Source organism: Crinia signifera, chromosome 3 (assembly GCF_055691185.1).
Source record: "Crinia signifera chromosome 3, ASM5569118v1, whole genome shotgun sequence".
NCBI lineage: Eukaryota > Metazoa > Chordata > Amphibia > Anura > Myobatrachidae > Crinia > Crinia signifera.
Window position 1 is genome coordinate 231,495,538 of NC_139219.1, and position 19,058 is coordinate 231,514,595.

General features: G+C 41.7%; 1 protein-coding gene across 1 annotated transcript in view; it reads left to right on the plus strand.

Moving 5' to 3' along the window:
- LOC146062977 (putative cation-transporting ATPase 13A4) overlaps positions 1-19,058 on the plus strand; it is a 137,797-nt gene that overhangs the window by 81,240 nt on the left and 37,499 nt on the right. The window contains exons 14-21 of the mRNA XM_083174987.1: positions 1,029-1,179; positions 3,238-3,327; positions 7,674-7,830; positions 8,772-8,889; positions 12,376-12,500; positions 14,519-14,682; positions 15,889-16,002; positions 17,824-17,903. Coding sequence (XP_083031113.1) covers positions 1,029-1,179; positions 3,238-3,327; positions 7,674-7,830; positions 8,772-8,889; positions 12,376-12,500; positions 14,519-14,682; positions 15,889-16,002; positions 17,824-17,903 — 999 coding nt within the window. The remainder of the gene's footprint in view (positions 1-1,028; positions 1,180-3,237; positions 3,328-7,673; positions 7,831-8,771; positions 8,890-12,375; positions 12,501-14,518; positions 14,683-15,888; positions 16,003-17,823; positions 17,904-19,058) is intronic.

The following is a 19,058-nucleotide window of genomic DNA, read 5'->3' on the forward strand; positions in this document are numbered from 1 at the left end:
GGTTTTCCCCACCTTACATCGAGCAACCCTGCATGCCTGCCGGCGGTCTCCAGGGGGAAAACAGGGGTGGAGGGGGGGGCACGTGACCGTTTGCCCCCACTAAATTCACCACAAGAGGCAGGTGCCACAGCCTCTGACCACAAAAAAAAAAAACAGTGCTTGAGGGAAATGTCAGTATGACATACCGCTGCATAATGGCACACTTCAAGTCCTGGACAACCAACCCAGGGGTGCTGGTGTGACGGGGAGTCGGGTGAAGGTCGCATTGGGGTATTTTTTCTGAAAAACTATCTGATAGTGCTTCAAAGACCCATTACAAGCATAGAACTGAGGGCCTTATTTTGGTTCATTCTTTCTGACAAAATCCTTCTTAGATGGACAAAACCATGTGCACTGCAGGGGGGGGGGGGGGGGGGGCAGATGTAACATGTGCAGAGAGAATTAGATTTGGGTGAGTAATTTTGTTTCTGTGCAGGGAAAATACTGACTGCTTTATTTTTACACTGCAATATAGATCTCACTTTGAAGTAAAACCCCACCCAAATCTAATTCTCTCTGCACATGTTACATCTGCCCCACCTGCAGTGCACATGGTTTTGCCCATCTAAGAAGGATTTTGTCAGAAAGAATGAACCAAAATAAGGCCCTTTATCGCAAGCTCTATCCCTGCATGAGATAATTGATACTTCTATGCAATGTAATCAATTATCACAATTGCGAGTTGAGCCAATGTTATCAGGGAACCTCTGCATTCTCAGATGTGGATGGTGTAAAATCGGCTCCTGAGACACACACGTTGACAGAACTTCAGAATGATCTGTACACTCATCTGCAATATTTTATGATTTTCTGAATATTTAATCATTTAAATGGCCATTGCTTGTAATGCACTTGTTAACTTCAAAACTGAATACAATAATTATTAGCAGCAAATGAATACTTAGCCAAATGCATCAACAATTAACCAATGTTTTTGAGGGTTTTTTTGTGGTGAGAAATTAAATTACTAATTTGTTTCTCATGTTTAGATTTCAGAAAGTTCATATGTTTACAAGTGGAAATAGTTTGCCATGGTGCCCACTCCTTGGGGCAATGGCCTGCTGCCACTCATTGATCATTTTGGATGGGAAAATTCAGGGAGATCCTTTGGACCTGAAGATGTTTGAAGGCACAAATTGGGTAATGCTGCCATCTAATGGAAGAAATACATAATGCTTTACTACCATTTCTGTTAGAAATGTTGGGTGACATTTAATGAGATGCAAAAATAGTTTCTTGGCAATGTTTTCATCAAAAACGTCCGAAATCGCACGTTTTCTGAAATCGCATATTTAATGAGATCCGAAAAACGGCAAATAACGCACATTGTGAAGGTGCGATTTTTAGTAACTCCGGAACTCCCATCCAGATGTGTTCCCATTATAAAGTATACAAATCGCATATTTACAAGTGCCAGCAGGCCTCCCCCACATGCTGAGACTTGGACCACTAGTCCCAGTATGCGGGGCATTAACGGGCCCACAGGGACTTGTAGTCCACCTGTAAAAAGAATGTTAAAATAAAACACACACACAGAGAAAAGTACTAGTTTATAACACACACACACCTCAACACACTTACAGAACCAGGGTCCAGCGCTGAGTCTCCCTCCTCCAAAGCCAGCTCACCCCACACTGACAGCGGGGTGAGCCGGCTTCCTCCATTCCTGCTAACAGCTTCTATAGTGCTGTGACAGCAGTGAGCCCATTAATGCCCGCATACTGGGACTTGTGGTTCACCAAGTATCAACATGCGGGGGAGGCCTGCTGGCACTTGTAGTTCCCCTGTATAAAGCAATGTTTGGTTTGAATGATTTAACCCTATCAGGCCGGCGTCCACAGCCCACGGATGCCAGCGACAGCCCCGGGCTTCAGCCCTGGACGGGTGAAGCCTGGGGGGACCCCTTAATAGGGGGGTCCCCACTCCCCCAGGTACCTCGTCCAAGGCTGACCAGCCACGGTGCTCATGGTACGGCCGGGGAACCTTATGTTAAGAGTGTCCCCCGGCTGCAGCATGACACCACTGGCTGTTGGAGCCCGGTGCTGATTTCAAAACACAGGGGACCCCCAGATTTTTTGTCCCCCAGATTTTTGGAACCAGGTCCGGCTCAATGAGCCCGGGGCTGGTTATGCTCAGGAGGGGGGGACTTTATTTCCCTTTTTTTAACACAATATCGCACATTTCCTCAAATTCGCACAATTTCATGACTAAAAATCTCGCACTTTATCGCACTTTTTTGCCCAGATCTTGCATATCATTACATATGCATATTCCGAAAAAAATATGTGATTTTGAAAAGTACGATAAGGTGCGATTTTGGAAAGTGACTAAAAATCGCATCCAATTAAATGTCACCCGTTATTCTTTGAAATATCTTTTTTATCTACTTTATTATCTATTATTACAGCTTAATAAGCCCCAAAAACACCAGACAAGCATTTAATAATGCCCTTTTGAGCAACATCTTTTTTTTTTTTAAGTCTAGTGTGTATATTGATAGGGATGACGCAAACTCCCCATCTGCAAAACTTTTTCAGCGGGTCCCGGAGACGTCACTAAACTATATCGTTTACCGATATCATTTACCGATATCATTCAGTGTGTAAGCTGAATATAGTTCGCCTGGGAGTTCAGGCTGGGAAGACTAGAGCTGAGCCTCCATTTTCCATCTCGTAGCGCCGGCGTGCAAAGGCACACAGCTGCCATGAACCACCTTGAAAATAGTCTGGATATTCCTGCGACAGTGTCACTCAGACTGCAGTCGCATCTTTTCAGAACATGACAACAGTTTGAGCCTTTGTGCATGCACTCTGCGGTGTGCGCATATGCACAGTTGTGCAAAAATCACTGATGAGCGATTTTTGCACAACTCAGGGGCTTACTGAATTAGATCCAATGGGGAAATTTTACTAACGAAAATACACCTATTTTAGGCATATTCGTAGGCAGTCGTATGCAAATATGACTGCCTACATGTGTTTTCGGCATTTACTATGTTGAAAATACTTGCATTCGTATTCATATTCATGGCACATTTGTATTTCCGAATGTATATGCCATCAAATGAATACGTGTAGGAATCAACCCCTCATCTGAAGATAATTTTGTTCAGATGTTTCTCACATCATAAAGTATTCTAGACATGTACTTGAGGTCTCGAGCAAAACATATTTAACACTTTATTAAATTTTGCTCCAGGAAATAGATCAGACATATCAGATGGACAACCCAGAGGGTAAACCAAGAGCGCACCATCTTGTTGTGAGACCAGTACTTAAATCCAATAAAGTAAGTATTATGAAGTGCAAAATTGTTATGGGCATAGAAAATGTCATATAGAAAATAATAATAGCATTCATTTTTACTTACATAATTTACACAGGGCCATAGGGAGCTGTACTGGGCCCAAGTGGGCAGTATGGACGGTGTAATGGTTAGCATTACTGCCTCACAACACTGAGGTCATGGGTTCGATTCCCACCATGGATCTGTGTGGAGTTTGTATATTCTCGGGTTTCCTCCGGGTACTCCGGTTTCCTCCCACGATCCGTAAATATACTGGTAGGCTAATTGGCTCCCAACAAATTAACATGTGTGTATATGTGGTAGGGAATATAGATTGAAACTCCACTGGAGCAGGGACTGATGTGAATGTTCAAATACTCTCTGTACAGCACTGCGGAATATGTATGCGCTATATAAGAAACTGTTAATAAATAAATAAGCGGTCCACTCAAAGGAGGTGTGACCAGGCATACTTATAAAGCCAGAGACAAACCAGGTAGTGGTGGTGGGAATCAGTGATTGCTCCCTCTGCAGAGGCAGAGGAGACTGCTGCGGTTGCAGAGGTGACTGCTGCTCTCCCTTGCCCCCACTGCAGCCCAGCATACAGCAGAAAGGTGCAAGAAATGGTAACTGCTCCCCCTACTCTCAGTGGCCCTGAATTTACACATACAATCATAAATTGAAAAAAATGTTCAGGAAAACACTAGTTATCAAAGGTCTCTTTACACAGAAAATTTAGATTTACTAAACTAACCCATATTTGTGTATACTCCTCTCAACAGTTAACCTTTTTAATTTTAAAATTAATTTTAAACTTGAATGCATCATGTGCAATAATCAGTAAATTATTAAAATATCCCAGCTCTGTCCTTTGGGAACTTTAAGTACACACACATAAGATCTAAAGGGCATCACTGATGTTTTATGTTAGGACATCTTTCATCTCGATTTTCCATAGGATTTGCAGTATTTCTTCTTTCTTACCCCCAAACAGGCACAATTGAATGATCATTTATTAAAGTCAAAGTTTTGTCTATAACAAATGCCTGTGTTGGTCATGCACGGTGTTCAGTACCAAAGATCAGTAGTTTTTGTGCAAGATCAGTTGATATCTCCACTTTCCATCAGGATATATGGCTTTGCATTATAATTACCCATTAATTAGTTATATATTTGAATCTACTTCCTCGGTACAGGAAAAAACAGTTCAGCCTGCTATAGATACAATACTTACCCTAACACTATTATAAGATGCATCAATATGCAGAATATACAGATGGAGCTGGCCTCTTCTAGCGGGGGTCTGGTGGTTAAATCGCCAACTGCCGGAAGGGGCCGCATGCGCATCCCCTTCTAACAGAGCTCACCATTGGTCCCCGCCGCCTTACCACCAATCCCCGATGCTTTCCCCCACCTCCCCGCTCGCCCCCCCCTAACCCTGCCCATCTCCCTGAAGTGCAGGGAAGTGTTCACGGTAACTGGGACGCGCGTGTGTATGGGACGCTCACGTATCCCAGTGATATGAATCGCCAGCAGGGGCAATCTGGTGAGCCCCGGTGCTGGCTGAGAGGCGCTCCATCTGTAAGGGAGAATTGGATCTGCACAGGGTTGGACTGGCCTATAATAATAATAATAATATAAGATTAATTTTATTTATATAGCACTCTTTCTCCAATAGGATTCAAGGCGCTTAACAGATAGAATGAATATAATACAGTACAGAGAAGCTTTTCATAATCAATACTTAAGGGACTGAAGGAAACGCTTGAGTAAATAGGAAGGTCTTGAGTCTGTTTTTGAAGCATTCTAGAGTGGGGGTCTCTCGAACTGTGCGGGGAAGTGAGTTCCATAAAGTCGGAGCTCAATGGCTAAAAGCTCGACCCCCAGATAAATTACGGGAGATCCTAGGTACTGCTAAAAGTCCTTCATCTACAGACCGCAGTAATCGGGTGGGACAGTATGGAATCAGAAGCTGCTTCAGGTACCTTGGGCCTTGGTCATGTAGGGCTTTGAAACTCAGTAGATTGATTTTATAAGAGCACATCAGAAAACCACAGGGGGTCCCATCCCCTCCTCTAATGTCATGTACCAGACTGTGCACTTGTATTATGCCACTCTATTACCTAATAAAACAGGAACAAGGGTTTTTGGTTTGTTGCTATAGAAAAAAACAACAAGATCATCCCTAACATTACAGTATGGGTAAACATATACTGTGAATAAATGAGTGAGTTTTCACAATGCAATACAATTATAGAACTTTAAAAGCTTTAATGGTATTTTCATCAGAAATAACAATGAACTGTCAAAAAAATCCCCATATACATATCTGAAATGATAACACCAAGACAAGTATCTTCATCCGTAATGTTGACCATTTTGTTCTCTTTTTATCCTGGTTTCTATATGTTGTTTCATCAGATCCTAGCAGTGCCTCCAAATGATACCTAAATGCAGTGCGTTATGCCACTCTTGTTAGCATCACTATCAGGTTGAAATGAATAAGATATGGGAACATGCATGCTCCTTACTATGCTGCGACATCCCTGCTGCAATGCATATTCATCTCAGCAAGGATGTAAAAGGACATACCTGTACATGACATAGTGGGTTAAGCCAGGTTATGAAATGTATATTCCAGGGCCTGATTGGGAACTATAAACTTACATAGGCAGCACCAAAAGTGTAGCACCCCCTCCTTCCTCCAAAAATTTCCAGAGTGTGCATATCCAGCATCAATGGTAAAATTAAAAGAAAAAAATAATCCTTAGAGGCACATTACATCATTCAACTTATGGAGACTATATCATTTTTTTGCTTGGAACACCCACTGAATGCTTATTTTCATTTGCTCAGTCTACACAGGGCTGGCCCTACCAAAAGACAGCTGCCTATACCATTAGACAGCCTAGAGGCTCCAGAATCTGGAGATTCCTTTCTGACTGTCACAAAAGTAAGGATGACTCTGATAGAGGCTACCTTGTTAAAATGAATGCAAGCAGCAGGTGTTGAACTTCTAAGACGCCACCTCCACATATTCACCTGAGGTTCTGAGAAGTTGGTATTGGTGTGTGGGTGGTGGGGAGAGCTGTATGCCTAGGATGACAAAAAACTTTGCACCGGCCCTGAATCTAGATGCAGACCGCACAAACATTAGGTCATCCCCAATCACAAATCTTAAGTGCAAACTAGTTTGCTACTTATGCATTATGACTGTAATTGATCCAGTGTTTGCACTATCCACTTGTCTATAGGCGAATTCAGTATGCAATGATATTTAGAGAAATCACAATCTGGTTGATTATCTAATGACTGTGCGTTCACAGCGTTCACATTGCGCATACGCATATCGCAAACAAAATCCATATGCATAGTAGTTGAAAAACCGTCACAATTTCATTGACAGGAAACCAGCATTTTTTGGGTGTTCTGGCCAACACGCAGGCATGCCAAGGTGTTTTTGAGGTGGGTCTCTGACATCAGCCAAGACCACACCCAGTCTATTTCTTTAGCAGATATGGGGAAGTCTTAGACTAGCTCAAATGGAAAAAAAACTTTTATGTTTTAGTTTCTGCAAATGGATCTGCCAATGCATAGCTGTTTGCAATAGACGTTTATTCTTTCTTTCTGGGTGGTGACTTTTTTAACACAGGCAACTGCTTTTTCTCTATTAGCAATACATGCATTAGACCCTATGTCCACCCAATTTACATACAAGAACAAATGAATGATGACTAGAACACATAAATTATTATAAATGAAAAGTATATACATTGCCATGAGATGATGGATGGCAGAGATGGAATAACAAAATCAATGGGGACTATGCAGTGTGTGAGTGCAATGAGCATTTTCTAGATGTCTGTCATGTGGGAAGAGGGACATCACAGACATGTCAGGGCAGACGACTAGTAATCTTAAGGATGTATTTTGTAACAGGTGCATCTGACAGGTGCATACAACCAAGCCCTCCCAAAAATATTACTTGTAATATTCCAAGTTTTGTATTGGGTAATACAATAAAATATGTACTGTATATAAGTAATTTATTTTATTTACAGTGTTTGCACGTCAGTTCTCTGCACATGCCAACACTATCAATTTCTGGCACATTCATATATTCTGGAACGTAAAATATATATATGTGTGTGTGTGTGTGTGTGTGTGTTATTTGTGTCTATACATATATAAATACACAATATACACATAGACTAATAATTTATCATCTATATCTGTACACTATATTTTTATTTTTTTATTTGTTAGGTTATTTCTATATATTTTTTTTAATTCTACGTTCACTTTCAATGGGGTAAAAATTGAATACACATTTTTTTCTGCTACTGTAGGTCCCTGTGGAAGGACTTACCATCCTACAACAGTTTCCCTTTTCCTCCAGCCTACAGCGGATGTCTGTGATATCTCAGGTTGAAGGAAGTGAAGAACACTTGGCATTCATGAAGGGGGCACCAGAAATGGTAATTCGATTTTGCACATCAGAATCAGGTAATAGTGTTTTTATTTTGCATATTTTTCTTGTTGATATTACAAAAGTCTATAAGTTAAAGGTTATTTGGGTTCAACAAATTAAGAGATATTGATACTCACAGGCTGGATAATTACCTTTTGCATATTACAATATTATTTGCAATAAATAAATAAATTGATAAAAAGCTCTAAAAAGGTTCTCCACACAAAGTGTAAATTAGCAGCAAAAAGTCACCAAATATTCAATAATCCAGTTGGAGGTGATAGTCAATGGATGCAGCTTGAAATAATGGAATCCTCCCAATAGGATGATATGTAAATAGAAGAAAGTTCAAATAGTGCATAACGTTTTAAAACATCACATTTTAATAAGGATGTGCACTTACAATTTAGGAGAAAAAGCATGGTAAACATAGACCCGATGCACAACAGGAGCAGTAGTCCAATGGGGTAGGCAGCCCAGCTACAGAATTGGTGGCGCTGTCCAAAGTAACCAAATAAGCCTGAGGTCCAAACGGGTAGTCACAAACAAGGATGGCAAGGCACGCCAAATGTGTTTCGGATTGCCTTGCCATTTGGACCTCAGGCTTATTTGGTTACTTTGGACAGCGCCACCAGTTCCTGAGCTGGACTGCCTACCCCATTAGACTTACCTGCTCTGTCTGCGGCACTGGGGCTCACTTGTGGTGCCATATTGTAATATTAATTATTATAATAATAATGTGTACTTTGTGACAACTAATGAGAATGTTAGGTCATTTTTTAATACATATTCAATAAATTCATATTTTTAACAGCAGAGGTACTTTATGAATGCACCCAATAACAGCTTTCCTTTAGTTTTGTTTTCTTTGGTATAATTATCTGTAAGGATTGGAACATGTTTTACTGTGACCATAGAGTGCAGACGGTGTAATACAAGGTGGGACTTATGATTTCTCTTTATTTTTTTTTGCTAGTTCCTGCTAATTTTTCCAGTGAACTTCAGGTATACACACTTCAGGGTTTCAGGGTGATAGGTCTGGCATATAAACCAATACAGTGCACTAAGGATATGAACACAGAAAGTTATATGAGGTAAGCACTGTTCATATGTGAATCATGTTTATTTCCATTGTTGGGTAAGGGCATGGGTGTGAATCTGTTACCATATATATAATATTGAGCAACATATTTTTTTTAAAAGAAAATAGAAATGGAATAAAGTGATTAATACATAGAGTTAGAAGCACTCTATTTTTATTATCTTTAATCAATCATATACAGTGTTGATTTTACAGATTACCAGCAGCAGAAAAGGCAGAATTATGTTTGTGTTTTTGTTCATTCAAAATCTCCTGATATGCCTGCAACCTCACTGTAGTTCTATTTCTACATACCTCCCAACTGTCCCGTTTATTGCAGGAATGTCCCGGTCTTTTATTAATCAATAATATCAAATTAGTACCGGTATATCATAATTTGTCACTTACTAAGAAGATATAACTCCTATTTGGAAGGAAACATTCAAATGTTTATTTTATTAAATTTATAATAAAACTCTATTACAATAATAAAATAACAATTAAAACAAGATTAATTGTTGGGATAATGAAGAGTCAATTTGACAGAAAATGTCACTATCTCTGCCACATTATTTATATGTAGATATATGAGACTAAATGATTGTTAAGTGTATTTTGACTGCAATAACAGACAATAAACAGTATACGTATGCAGAGGCAAAAAAATAAATACAAACAGGAGGATTGTAAAGATCATTGTATCTTTTTGTATTTAGGACATCATTTTGAATTGCTATCCTAAATTCACCTATAATCACAAAAGAATCTATTAGACATAAGGCAACAATAAGCTTTGATAAACAAAAACGCCTTTTGTTAACTCACAAAATAGACAAAATAAAGGGTAACATTACCTTAAACGGTGCAAAAAGAGACAGGAGTTTCTTAAAACCTCTAGTATGTATAAGTACAGACAATTAGGTAAATTTACTAAGATGAGAATTCTATTGAAGATAGGATGTTACCTATAGCAACCAATCTGATTCAATCTATTATCTTCTAGAAGTTGCGATATGCAATCTCCCATCTTAGTTAAAACTCTGACCTTAATAAAATGACCCCCTTAAGTAGGCACAATGCCATAAAGGTCAATATCATATATTACAAAAAAATGCTGCTTTGCTCACAGTTTATAGTTTTATCAGAAGGAAGGAGGTTTGTGGTATCTCTCATCACTTCTGCTGTCACCAGCTTTGCATGCATTGAAGTTGATGATGAGAGGGTGATGAGTTTATCGCCCAGAATAAAAAGGAAAAGTTTCTCTTCTGTGTTTTACATAAAAAGCCTGTCAGAGTCTGTTGCTGTGATAGCATTGCAGAAGCTATCATGTTTTTTCTCTTAAATCCGAGTGTCAGAGGAGAGAAAAGATACAAATAAGATACTTGAAAGTACAGTAACAAATGTATGATCCTCTAGTGCTCATTGAAAAATTGAAAAAGTGTTGAGGTAACATTGTATACGAAATGAAAGGACACCCAAGAGTTGTTTTGTGTGTCTATTCATCAACAGGGCTCTAACTAGTACCCCTTTTACACCAAAAATCCCGAATCCGACCCAGCATTTGGAAGAAGGATCCAAGCCGGGTCGGATCCGGGATTTACTCCATTTACACTGCGGTGCCCACCCGCAGTGTAGACGGAGCCGGTGCTTGGAGATGACATCATCTCTAAGCGCCGGGACCGCGGTGATCCCCGCTGGATACACCGATCGCTGTGCTGGTCGCAGCCCAGCACCAAGGTAAGCTGCTGGGCTACCCCCAGCCCCCGTGCACCCCCCCAGCCACCGTCTGGGAGGTGAATGGATGCCGCACACAGGCATCCATTCACCTCCTCCGCTGCCGCCGCTGCTGTCTGCAGAGTATAGCAGACACTGTATAGCAGGCTGTGTGTGTGTCCCCCATCCAACCTGCGGACCCGGCGTACCCATTTATACCACCCTCTACCCAGGTCCTAGCCGTGTGACCTGGGTAGATGTCCCGTGTAAAGGGACATGGCATGACAGATTTACACCTCCTTTGACCAGGGTCTGACCCGCCGAAGACCCGGAGTTTTGAGGTGGTGTCAAAGGGGTATAGGTGTGTGCTACAATGGTGCATCTGCACTGTGTGAACAACCGCTGGCACCCATCTAGTCTGCAGAACAAAGAAGCACCATGCAAGAGAGATGCAAATGTGAATAATGGACACTACTGTGCGGTGTGGTGTAATCTGAATTGATTTTAATATGTGCCTCTTTTGAGTATGAGGGGGCACCAATTTCCTTTCTGGCCAAGTGCACCAAAATGTCTAGTTACGGCACTGCTCAGCGACCCCTTAATGTTATAAGGACCAAGATCATAGATATAGATAGTATAAGTATATTCTGTGATGAATATTGTATACATCTGCGGAAAATGTATAGTTCTCTCTAAAGGCTGCTGGCAGTAGCGAAACACACATATTCTGCACCACTGCATATTAATTCGAGTAATCGGAAAAACCGGTAGGACCTATGATTAAAACAGTTTAAGCTGGTGCTAGCTCATCTTATTGTAATTGCAACTTTCGGATATTTGACCTGTGTGCATGCCGGGTGCGTAGTGGCGGGCGCCACTCGTGTAGATAGGCCCGTGATCAGAGTCAGCCAGTGGCAGAGGTTCGAGGGCTTCCGCGTCACTCCCGTCCACATGAAGGGACTGGACTTATAGTTCACCTAGGAGTCATCGTATTGACTAATTGTATTTTTGAAACCTTATTGTTGACTTATGTCTAATGGATTATTTTGTGATTATATGTGATTTTAGGATATCAATTTAAACTTATATTTTAGATACAAACACATACAATAATGTGAATAATAGGGCATCCAGAAAGGCATTTTTGTCTTTATTTTTGCTTCTGCATAAAGATCTTTCTCCATTGCCTCAATGACATAAATCTTGGGAGCACCACCAAGGCAGTCTCACACTTTTACACATGCCAACAAATTGCTTCAACTATAATGAAATATACCTTAACCCATTTTCAACCTGTGCTGCCATTTCCTGTGAACACTGGGCCTAATTCAGAGCTGCTCGCAAATACCATCACAATTGTGATTCCATATGCAGTGATAATATGTGTTGATAATTGTAACTGTCGGTATTTATACAGAGATAGATGCCTACTAAGTGCGTTTATGCCCAGCTGCTTAAGTAAAAAGACACACCATCAGTCCTCCACCATTACGTCTCACAAATGCCCCCTGTGTATCACACTGCATCATAGTCCTCACTGCAATCTCCAGTGGCACTCTAAGTCGGTGCACAGGGCTACCATTAAGGGGGGACAGATGGGGTGACTTCAATACCTGGCCAAGACCAAAAGTAGACCTGGGAGGCAGCAGTGTTGATTGGGACCAAAAGCAGACAACCATGGATAGTTGGACAGAGCCAGTGGCGGTATATTGAATTTAGTGCAAACATATATTACTTAACAAACTCATTCAAGTTTAAATTAAGTTTTTCCTTTTTTTGTTACAAGGGAGGAGGTAGAATCCGACCTTGTGTTCCTTGGTCTTCTGATATTAGAGAATCGTTTGAAACCAGAAACCATTCCAGTATTGAATGAGATGAACAATGCGTTAATCCGAATTGTGATGATAACAGGTTTGTGCAAATTATTATTTGTCCTTTTGAAGAAAGTGATAAAGCAAATAATTGGTGGAGTGGGAGCCCTCTGATTTGGTTCTAGCTAAAATATGCACCAAATCTTACCGACAATTCTGCAGATCACAGAGCTGAAACAATCCTAGTTTATGCATTCCAGTTGATGCAGAAAGGTGCAAGGGTTCTTCTGAGAAATGCTAGGGAAACTGAATGCTATTTTTAACCTCTCTGGATTCAGAAAATCCCAAATGAGCCCAATCCCATCAATCTAGATCCAATTCCGACCGATTGGATGCAGATTGTAGGTAGATTGGGCCTTTTTATGTCTGTTCTGATCCGATCCCGATCCGATGCGCGGCCCCGCGGGTCGGTCGTTATTCAGATCCTACCTGCAGCAGGTAGGATCTTGAAAACGACTATACACCCGGGTGCGGTCACGATCGGATCGGTACCTGCTCGCGATGCACATCGTGAGCGGGTTGTGCGCTCCGCGTGATCATGAGCAGGTTGGACGAGACACTGACGACCCGCTCACGATGTGCATCATCACAAGCCAAAGGTCAACACATAAGGAGGTCAGCATGAGTTTCTTTTCTGAACTTTCTCAAACATTAGCATTCATGTCGCGAATCATTGGCGATTGGGAAGTGGGAGTAGAGCATCGCACCTTGCTTGCAGCATGGCGAGTGAAGTAAGCGGGGAGATGTGGTACACTAACGTGGGGTCCATGGGATGAAATCTCCAAATGAACAAAAAAACTCATTTCGACCCTTTCCTTGTGTTGACTTATTTTGTCTATGTTGACCTTGTGCATACCGACCATTTGGTGTCGACATACTGAATGTCAACCTAGACCATTTATACCATAACCCAGCTTAACCATAATGTTTTTGGGAGTTTAGAATATTTTTTTTTAACCCTAAATAAATAGTCTACTTGCGCTTATGTTCCTACAGCTTTAGATACATAGGGGTACATTTACTAAGATGGGAGTTCTATTCTAGATGGGATGTTGCTATGGGCAACCAATCAGATTCCATCTATTATCTTCTAGAGGTGCTAAATAATTAGAAATAGATTTTAAAAATAACAATGTCAAACACTGAAAAATCATTGGATATTGGATATAATCATCATGATGGAAATTAAAACAAAAACCGTTGTTGTTTTTAACGAGAATAGATTTCCTCTTCCTGTGTCAGATGAAACTGACACCTGTTCTCCTTTATGTATATGTATGTATGTACTGTATGCATACACCACCTACTAAAGGGCGACATGGCTTAGGTCAACACCTGAAATAGGTTGACATGGTTGGAAGGTCGACACAAGCATTAAATCAACAGTGTCGAGGTCGGCTTTTTTTTAGCCGACATGTGCCGACAGGCAGTATATCATGCCCTACTATTCACTAGGGCGTGGAGGGATAATAGAATAGTGTGGCAAGCGCAACGAGGCACCGTGGCTGAAGCATTGCCAGTGCAGCGTGCCATGTGAGGGGACGTGGTGCACCAATACGTGGTCTATGCCGACATTCAGGACAAAAAAAAGTCTACATATTGCCTGTCGGCACATGTCGGCCTCGTTGACCTTTTGACACTGTCGATTTAATGCTTGTGTCAACCTTCCATCCATGTCAACCTTAAGCATGTCAACCTATTTAAGGTGTTGACCTAAGCCATGGCAACTTTCTGTGGTCGACCTAATGCATGTCGACCTTTGGTGGGTTGACCGAATGACCCATACCCATCAAAGAGTCCCATACAAAATTGTGTGTGTGGTTCCCATAGCAGTGGAATGTATTTCCTGACGTGTTAAGACACTCGGATACAGCCCGAAGCTACCAATCTCTCGTTTCAAAATTATCCCATGCTTATTACAGAAAAGGACATACGTTGAAATATGTAAAATAACATAAAACATTTTTGTTAAATAGGTATTGTTTTTTGTAAGGATCAAACAAAATACAGCAGAGAGTCCTGCTTGTTCCCTAATGAATATTCTATTTTCTATTACAGGCGATAATCTTCAAACCGCAATAACAGTAGCAAGAAATTCTGGCGTTGTGCAGAAATATTCCAGAGTGATCCTCATTGAGGCGTGTGAGCCAACCTCAAGCTCCCCTGCATCTATCACATGGAAACAAATGGAAAACCATACCTCTGATGTTGAAGATTTGACCGTAAGTTGCCCCATCTTTTAATATTCCAAATTGCTTGTTTACTTATCGGGTGCATACAAACATGTGGATCCTTTGTTGAGCTATACAGAATGCTTTACAAAAAATGTACTTGAATTACATCAGTACATATATACTAGTCCTTTCAATAGGACTAGTTATGTCGGAATGCAGTCAAAATCAAGGCATTCAGAAAACAGACAGCGGAATCTTGCCAGATCCTCATTGTAAGTTATGGGGCTAGGGTTAGGCACTCAGAGGATAGTAAAGGTGTGGGCATTTAATGCCCATGTACTATAATGTGAAACTCGCTATCCCATAAATCATGCATACACACTGAGCGATATTTAACCAACCCAGCGATATTGACAGGGTGTGAACCACTTTCTGCAGTCATAGACTGTGGAAGGTGGTTCACTGGTTCTGTTAAACAGGGCAATGGACAGTGGAGCTGGGGCTGGCGCTGATGCAGGAGCACGCATTACCACTCACCTCTCATACGCAGAGATTTTGAGTTCAAAGTAGCTTGAAAAGGGAAAGTGAGCTACTTTGAGCTCAAAATTGCCTAGTGTGTATGAGTCTTTAGGCTGTGGGAGTGGAGGAGGTTAGGGTTTGGCTGCAGCATGGGAATATAAGGGTTAGGCTGCAGTAGAGTTGTTTAGGATAGTGCTAAAGAACTTACTGGGATTCATTGGGGTTTTGCTTGGCGCTGGGCGTTTCCATGGAAAATAGCAGTGGGAACACGCATAACTAAGACATCTGCGAGTCTCTCCGTTTTGTGTGCTCATTTCAAGTCATTCGATGGTTGGCGACCATCAAATGATTTGGTCCCCGCACCCAAGGCCACAGGGTGCGGGGTGAATTCGCTGCCGTGCAGGTGAATTTGTCGAACAATGTGGGAGGCGGGTGGCTGTGCAAATGGTGGGTGGTGTTTAATACACATCCAACGCTGCGAACTTCGCAGCGTTGCGTGCGGATCATAATAAGGTCCAAAGTTCCTACATTATGCTGGGACTCCTTTGCTGGATATACAGTTTTTCCCCTACATATTATTAGTAATAGTACTGCTATCCTTTATTTGTAAACCAGCAATATATTAAATAGCGCCTCGCAGAATTATGTATTTTAAGCCAGTTTTCACTTTATGACCATTTGTGACTTGTTAATGAATAGCATCTGAAACAATTTGTTTTTCTGTTCTACTATTAGGCATTTGACATTGACAAATTTAGTGAAGCCCAACAAAATGACAGGTACTATTTTGCGATGACTGGGAAAGACTACCAGGCTATAGTGCAACACTTCTACAGCTTGCTGCCCAAGGTAAGTGCAGTTAGTCCTGACAGCTATGTGTGAGCTGGGGCTCGCTGTAATTAGTGCATATGTCAGTGTTACTTAACTCATTTTAGTAAAGATCCACTTGTTTTTTGATGTCAGGTGATGGTCCAGACTTGGTTTTGAACTCAACATTTATTCATCAACCGTTAACTCCTCATCTATTGTTCACAATTAATCTTCTTATGCTTCATAATTTCTCTCCATCATTGATACTTTGTCCATAATTATTAACCCCCTCCAGTGGTGGATTGTAGTCTTCCTACTAATATCCACCAACTGCAGTACTGGAAACACTCCCTGCTAGTGACATCTGGGCAGGCGGGTGCTTTCACCCCATCTCATTTCAGTCTGTACTTCGATAGCAGAATGTGATTCCCATGAAAAGCTTCTCCCCTGCTATTACGGCAGCCCTAATTAGCATCTATGGGCTGTACAGTGGCAAATGCCTGGATTTGTGGAAGGGGGGGATGGGGGGGGGTTCCAAATGGAGTCCACAATCTCCCACTCTGCAAAACATTGGCGCAAGTGCAGGGGTCTGGGGTAGTGGTAGATTGGTAGAAGAACCTAGTAACAACCCTGAACATTGGCCTTTTAAACACTGTTTATAATATAGGCTTTAGCAAAAGTATTTAAATAATATAAATAAATAGTCAGAAAAAGGTTAAACACACCATAATAAATAAATACACAAACATAATAGAACCAGTACTGCACTATCTAATACCCCTTTCACATCGCACTTTTAAAACGGTAATTTGCCGTTTTTTTTCCATTTTAAAACGTTTAAGGCTGCAATGTGAAAGTGCCAGAGTTGATTTACCGCTTAAAGTTAACCAGTATTTCAACACGGTTAAAAAGCAGAGTCCTACACGGTTTAAAGCCGTTTTTTTGGCAGTTTGAACAGCTTTATTTCAATGGCTTTACACGTGTCCCTTGGGGGTTAAACGGGTTGAATGTTTGAATGGTATTAAATGATTTTTAAAACGGTTTTCACCTGCAATGTGAAAGGTCTCAAGGCTCTGACCCATTTTAAAGTCCCATTTAAGAATACCGTGTCATTACCCATTTCTGCAATGTGAAAGCAGTATAAGCTTCCCATCATATGATAAGGTGCCAGTCTCTTTTTTCTGGCAGCTGCTTTCTTATCCAGTTCCCCTATTGAGGACTCACGCACAGCAAACTTGGTAGAAAAATCTGCCGGGGAAACAGGTCTCTTACGGTGCCCATACACGGTACAATTATTGTATGCAATTTGGACTAGATCGCATCACATCGCATAAGTTTTGCAATGCAATGAGATGCAAGCTAGTACAAAAAGTATGTGCGGCACACACTTTTTGAGCTGTCCGATGGGATGTGCGCGCATCTCATCGCGCATGACAATTGTACCGTGTATGGGCACCTTTAGACAAATCGGACCTGTGTATGGGGGCATTAAAACTGTACAATGTGGCAGCAGTATTTTTTTTTTAGCAAGTTTAAAATGATGCTCCTGAATGCTGATCTGTATGCAGAGCATTCTGATATATCAATGAATTGCCGATGAAAGTCAGGGGGGCACAGGGAATTCAGTGCTAAGCAGCTCCAGCTACAGTAACACAAAAATTTATGAAAAGAGTGCAGGGCCATACATTTATGTGTTTGGAACACACGTGTTTCATTCTTTCTTAAACTTTCTCACCCACATATGCCAGCCTGAGTGCGTCACAGGTGTGAAGAAGCAGTTAGATGCACATAACTAAAATATATTGCAATATATATTGAATTTCATTAAAGTTTACTTTTATGTATTTTATTTTATGATAGCTGTTGCTGAACGGTGGCATTTTTGCAAGAATGTCTCCAGGCCAGAAATCTAACCTCATAGAAGAATTTCAGAAACTAGAGTAAGTTGGATGCTAATACTTACCTGTACAAGTGAAATGACCACATTGAAATGGTTTAGTTTGTGTTTCCATTTTTTGAGGGTACTGTATATGCATCAAATATATGAGCTCATGCAACACCTGTCAAATACAGTATATCATGAAAAACATCTAGTGCACTGTATTACTCCTCTTCTGTCTTCTCAGCCTTACCTACAGTACAAAAGTCTTCCTAGTTCCTACTCAGACATCTGTTTACTAGATTGCTGTAAGTGGGTAAAACCTCTGCTTATATCTTGAACAAATTAAACAGCATGCCCCATTTATCGCACACAATGCCGATATTTGCACAAATTGTTTCTCATCTGTGCATGCATCTAAGTAGCTAAAAAGTTGCACAATGCATGTGTCTCAGGGGTACATACCTCCCAACTGTCCCACTTACCGCGGGAACGTCCCAGTTTTTGGGGATGTTCATGCGTCCCGCCTGGGGCCACCATTGTCCCGCGGCGGGGGGGGGGAGTTGGGAGTTCCCCCAGCCTGACAAGAATAGACGCTGTGCTCATGCGCACAGCGTCTATTCAGCGCTGCAGAACAGCGGAAAACGGGAGCGTGGCCTGAGGACGCGTCATCCTGCGAGGCCACACCCCTTTTCAAAGGTCATGCCCCCTTTCAGGAGCGTGAGCGGCTTTGCCGTGTGGGAGTTCAGATCTCCACTGGAGAAAAGTTGGGAGGTATGGGGGCAGATGTACTGTTTGAAGCACATAGGAGAAATGATAAAGTGCCTGGTACTTCATCAGCGGCCAATCAGCTCCTAACCCATCCTGTATCTTAACAGTCAGGAGCTGATTGGCCAGTGATAATGTACCAGGCACTTTATCATTTCTCCTCCCTTACACAGGGGGGTGATGTGGGTACAGCTGTCCCAGACCCCGGCCTCTGGAGGGGCCTGTGCCACCCACCCCCTCGGCCGCACACCACCTTCCCCACCCAGCGGCCTCCCAGCCAGGCACACACAATACACAGTGCAACCTGCAGAGCACTGAACCTAGGACACAGAGTGGGGCTTGGTGCACTGCAGGCTGCACTGTGCGCTTCCGAGGAGATGTGCTGCCGATGGTAATGGTATTTAGGGGTGGGGGGGGGGCTAGGGGCAGCCATAATAGTACTGGGGGG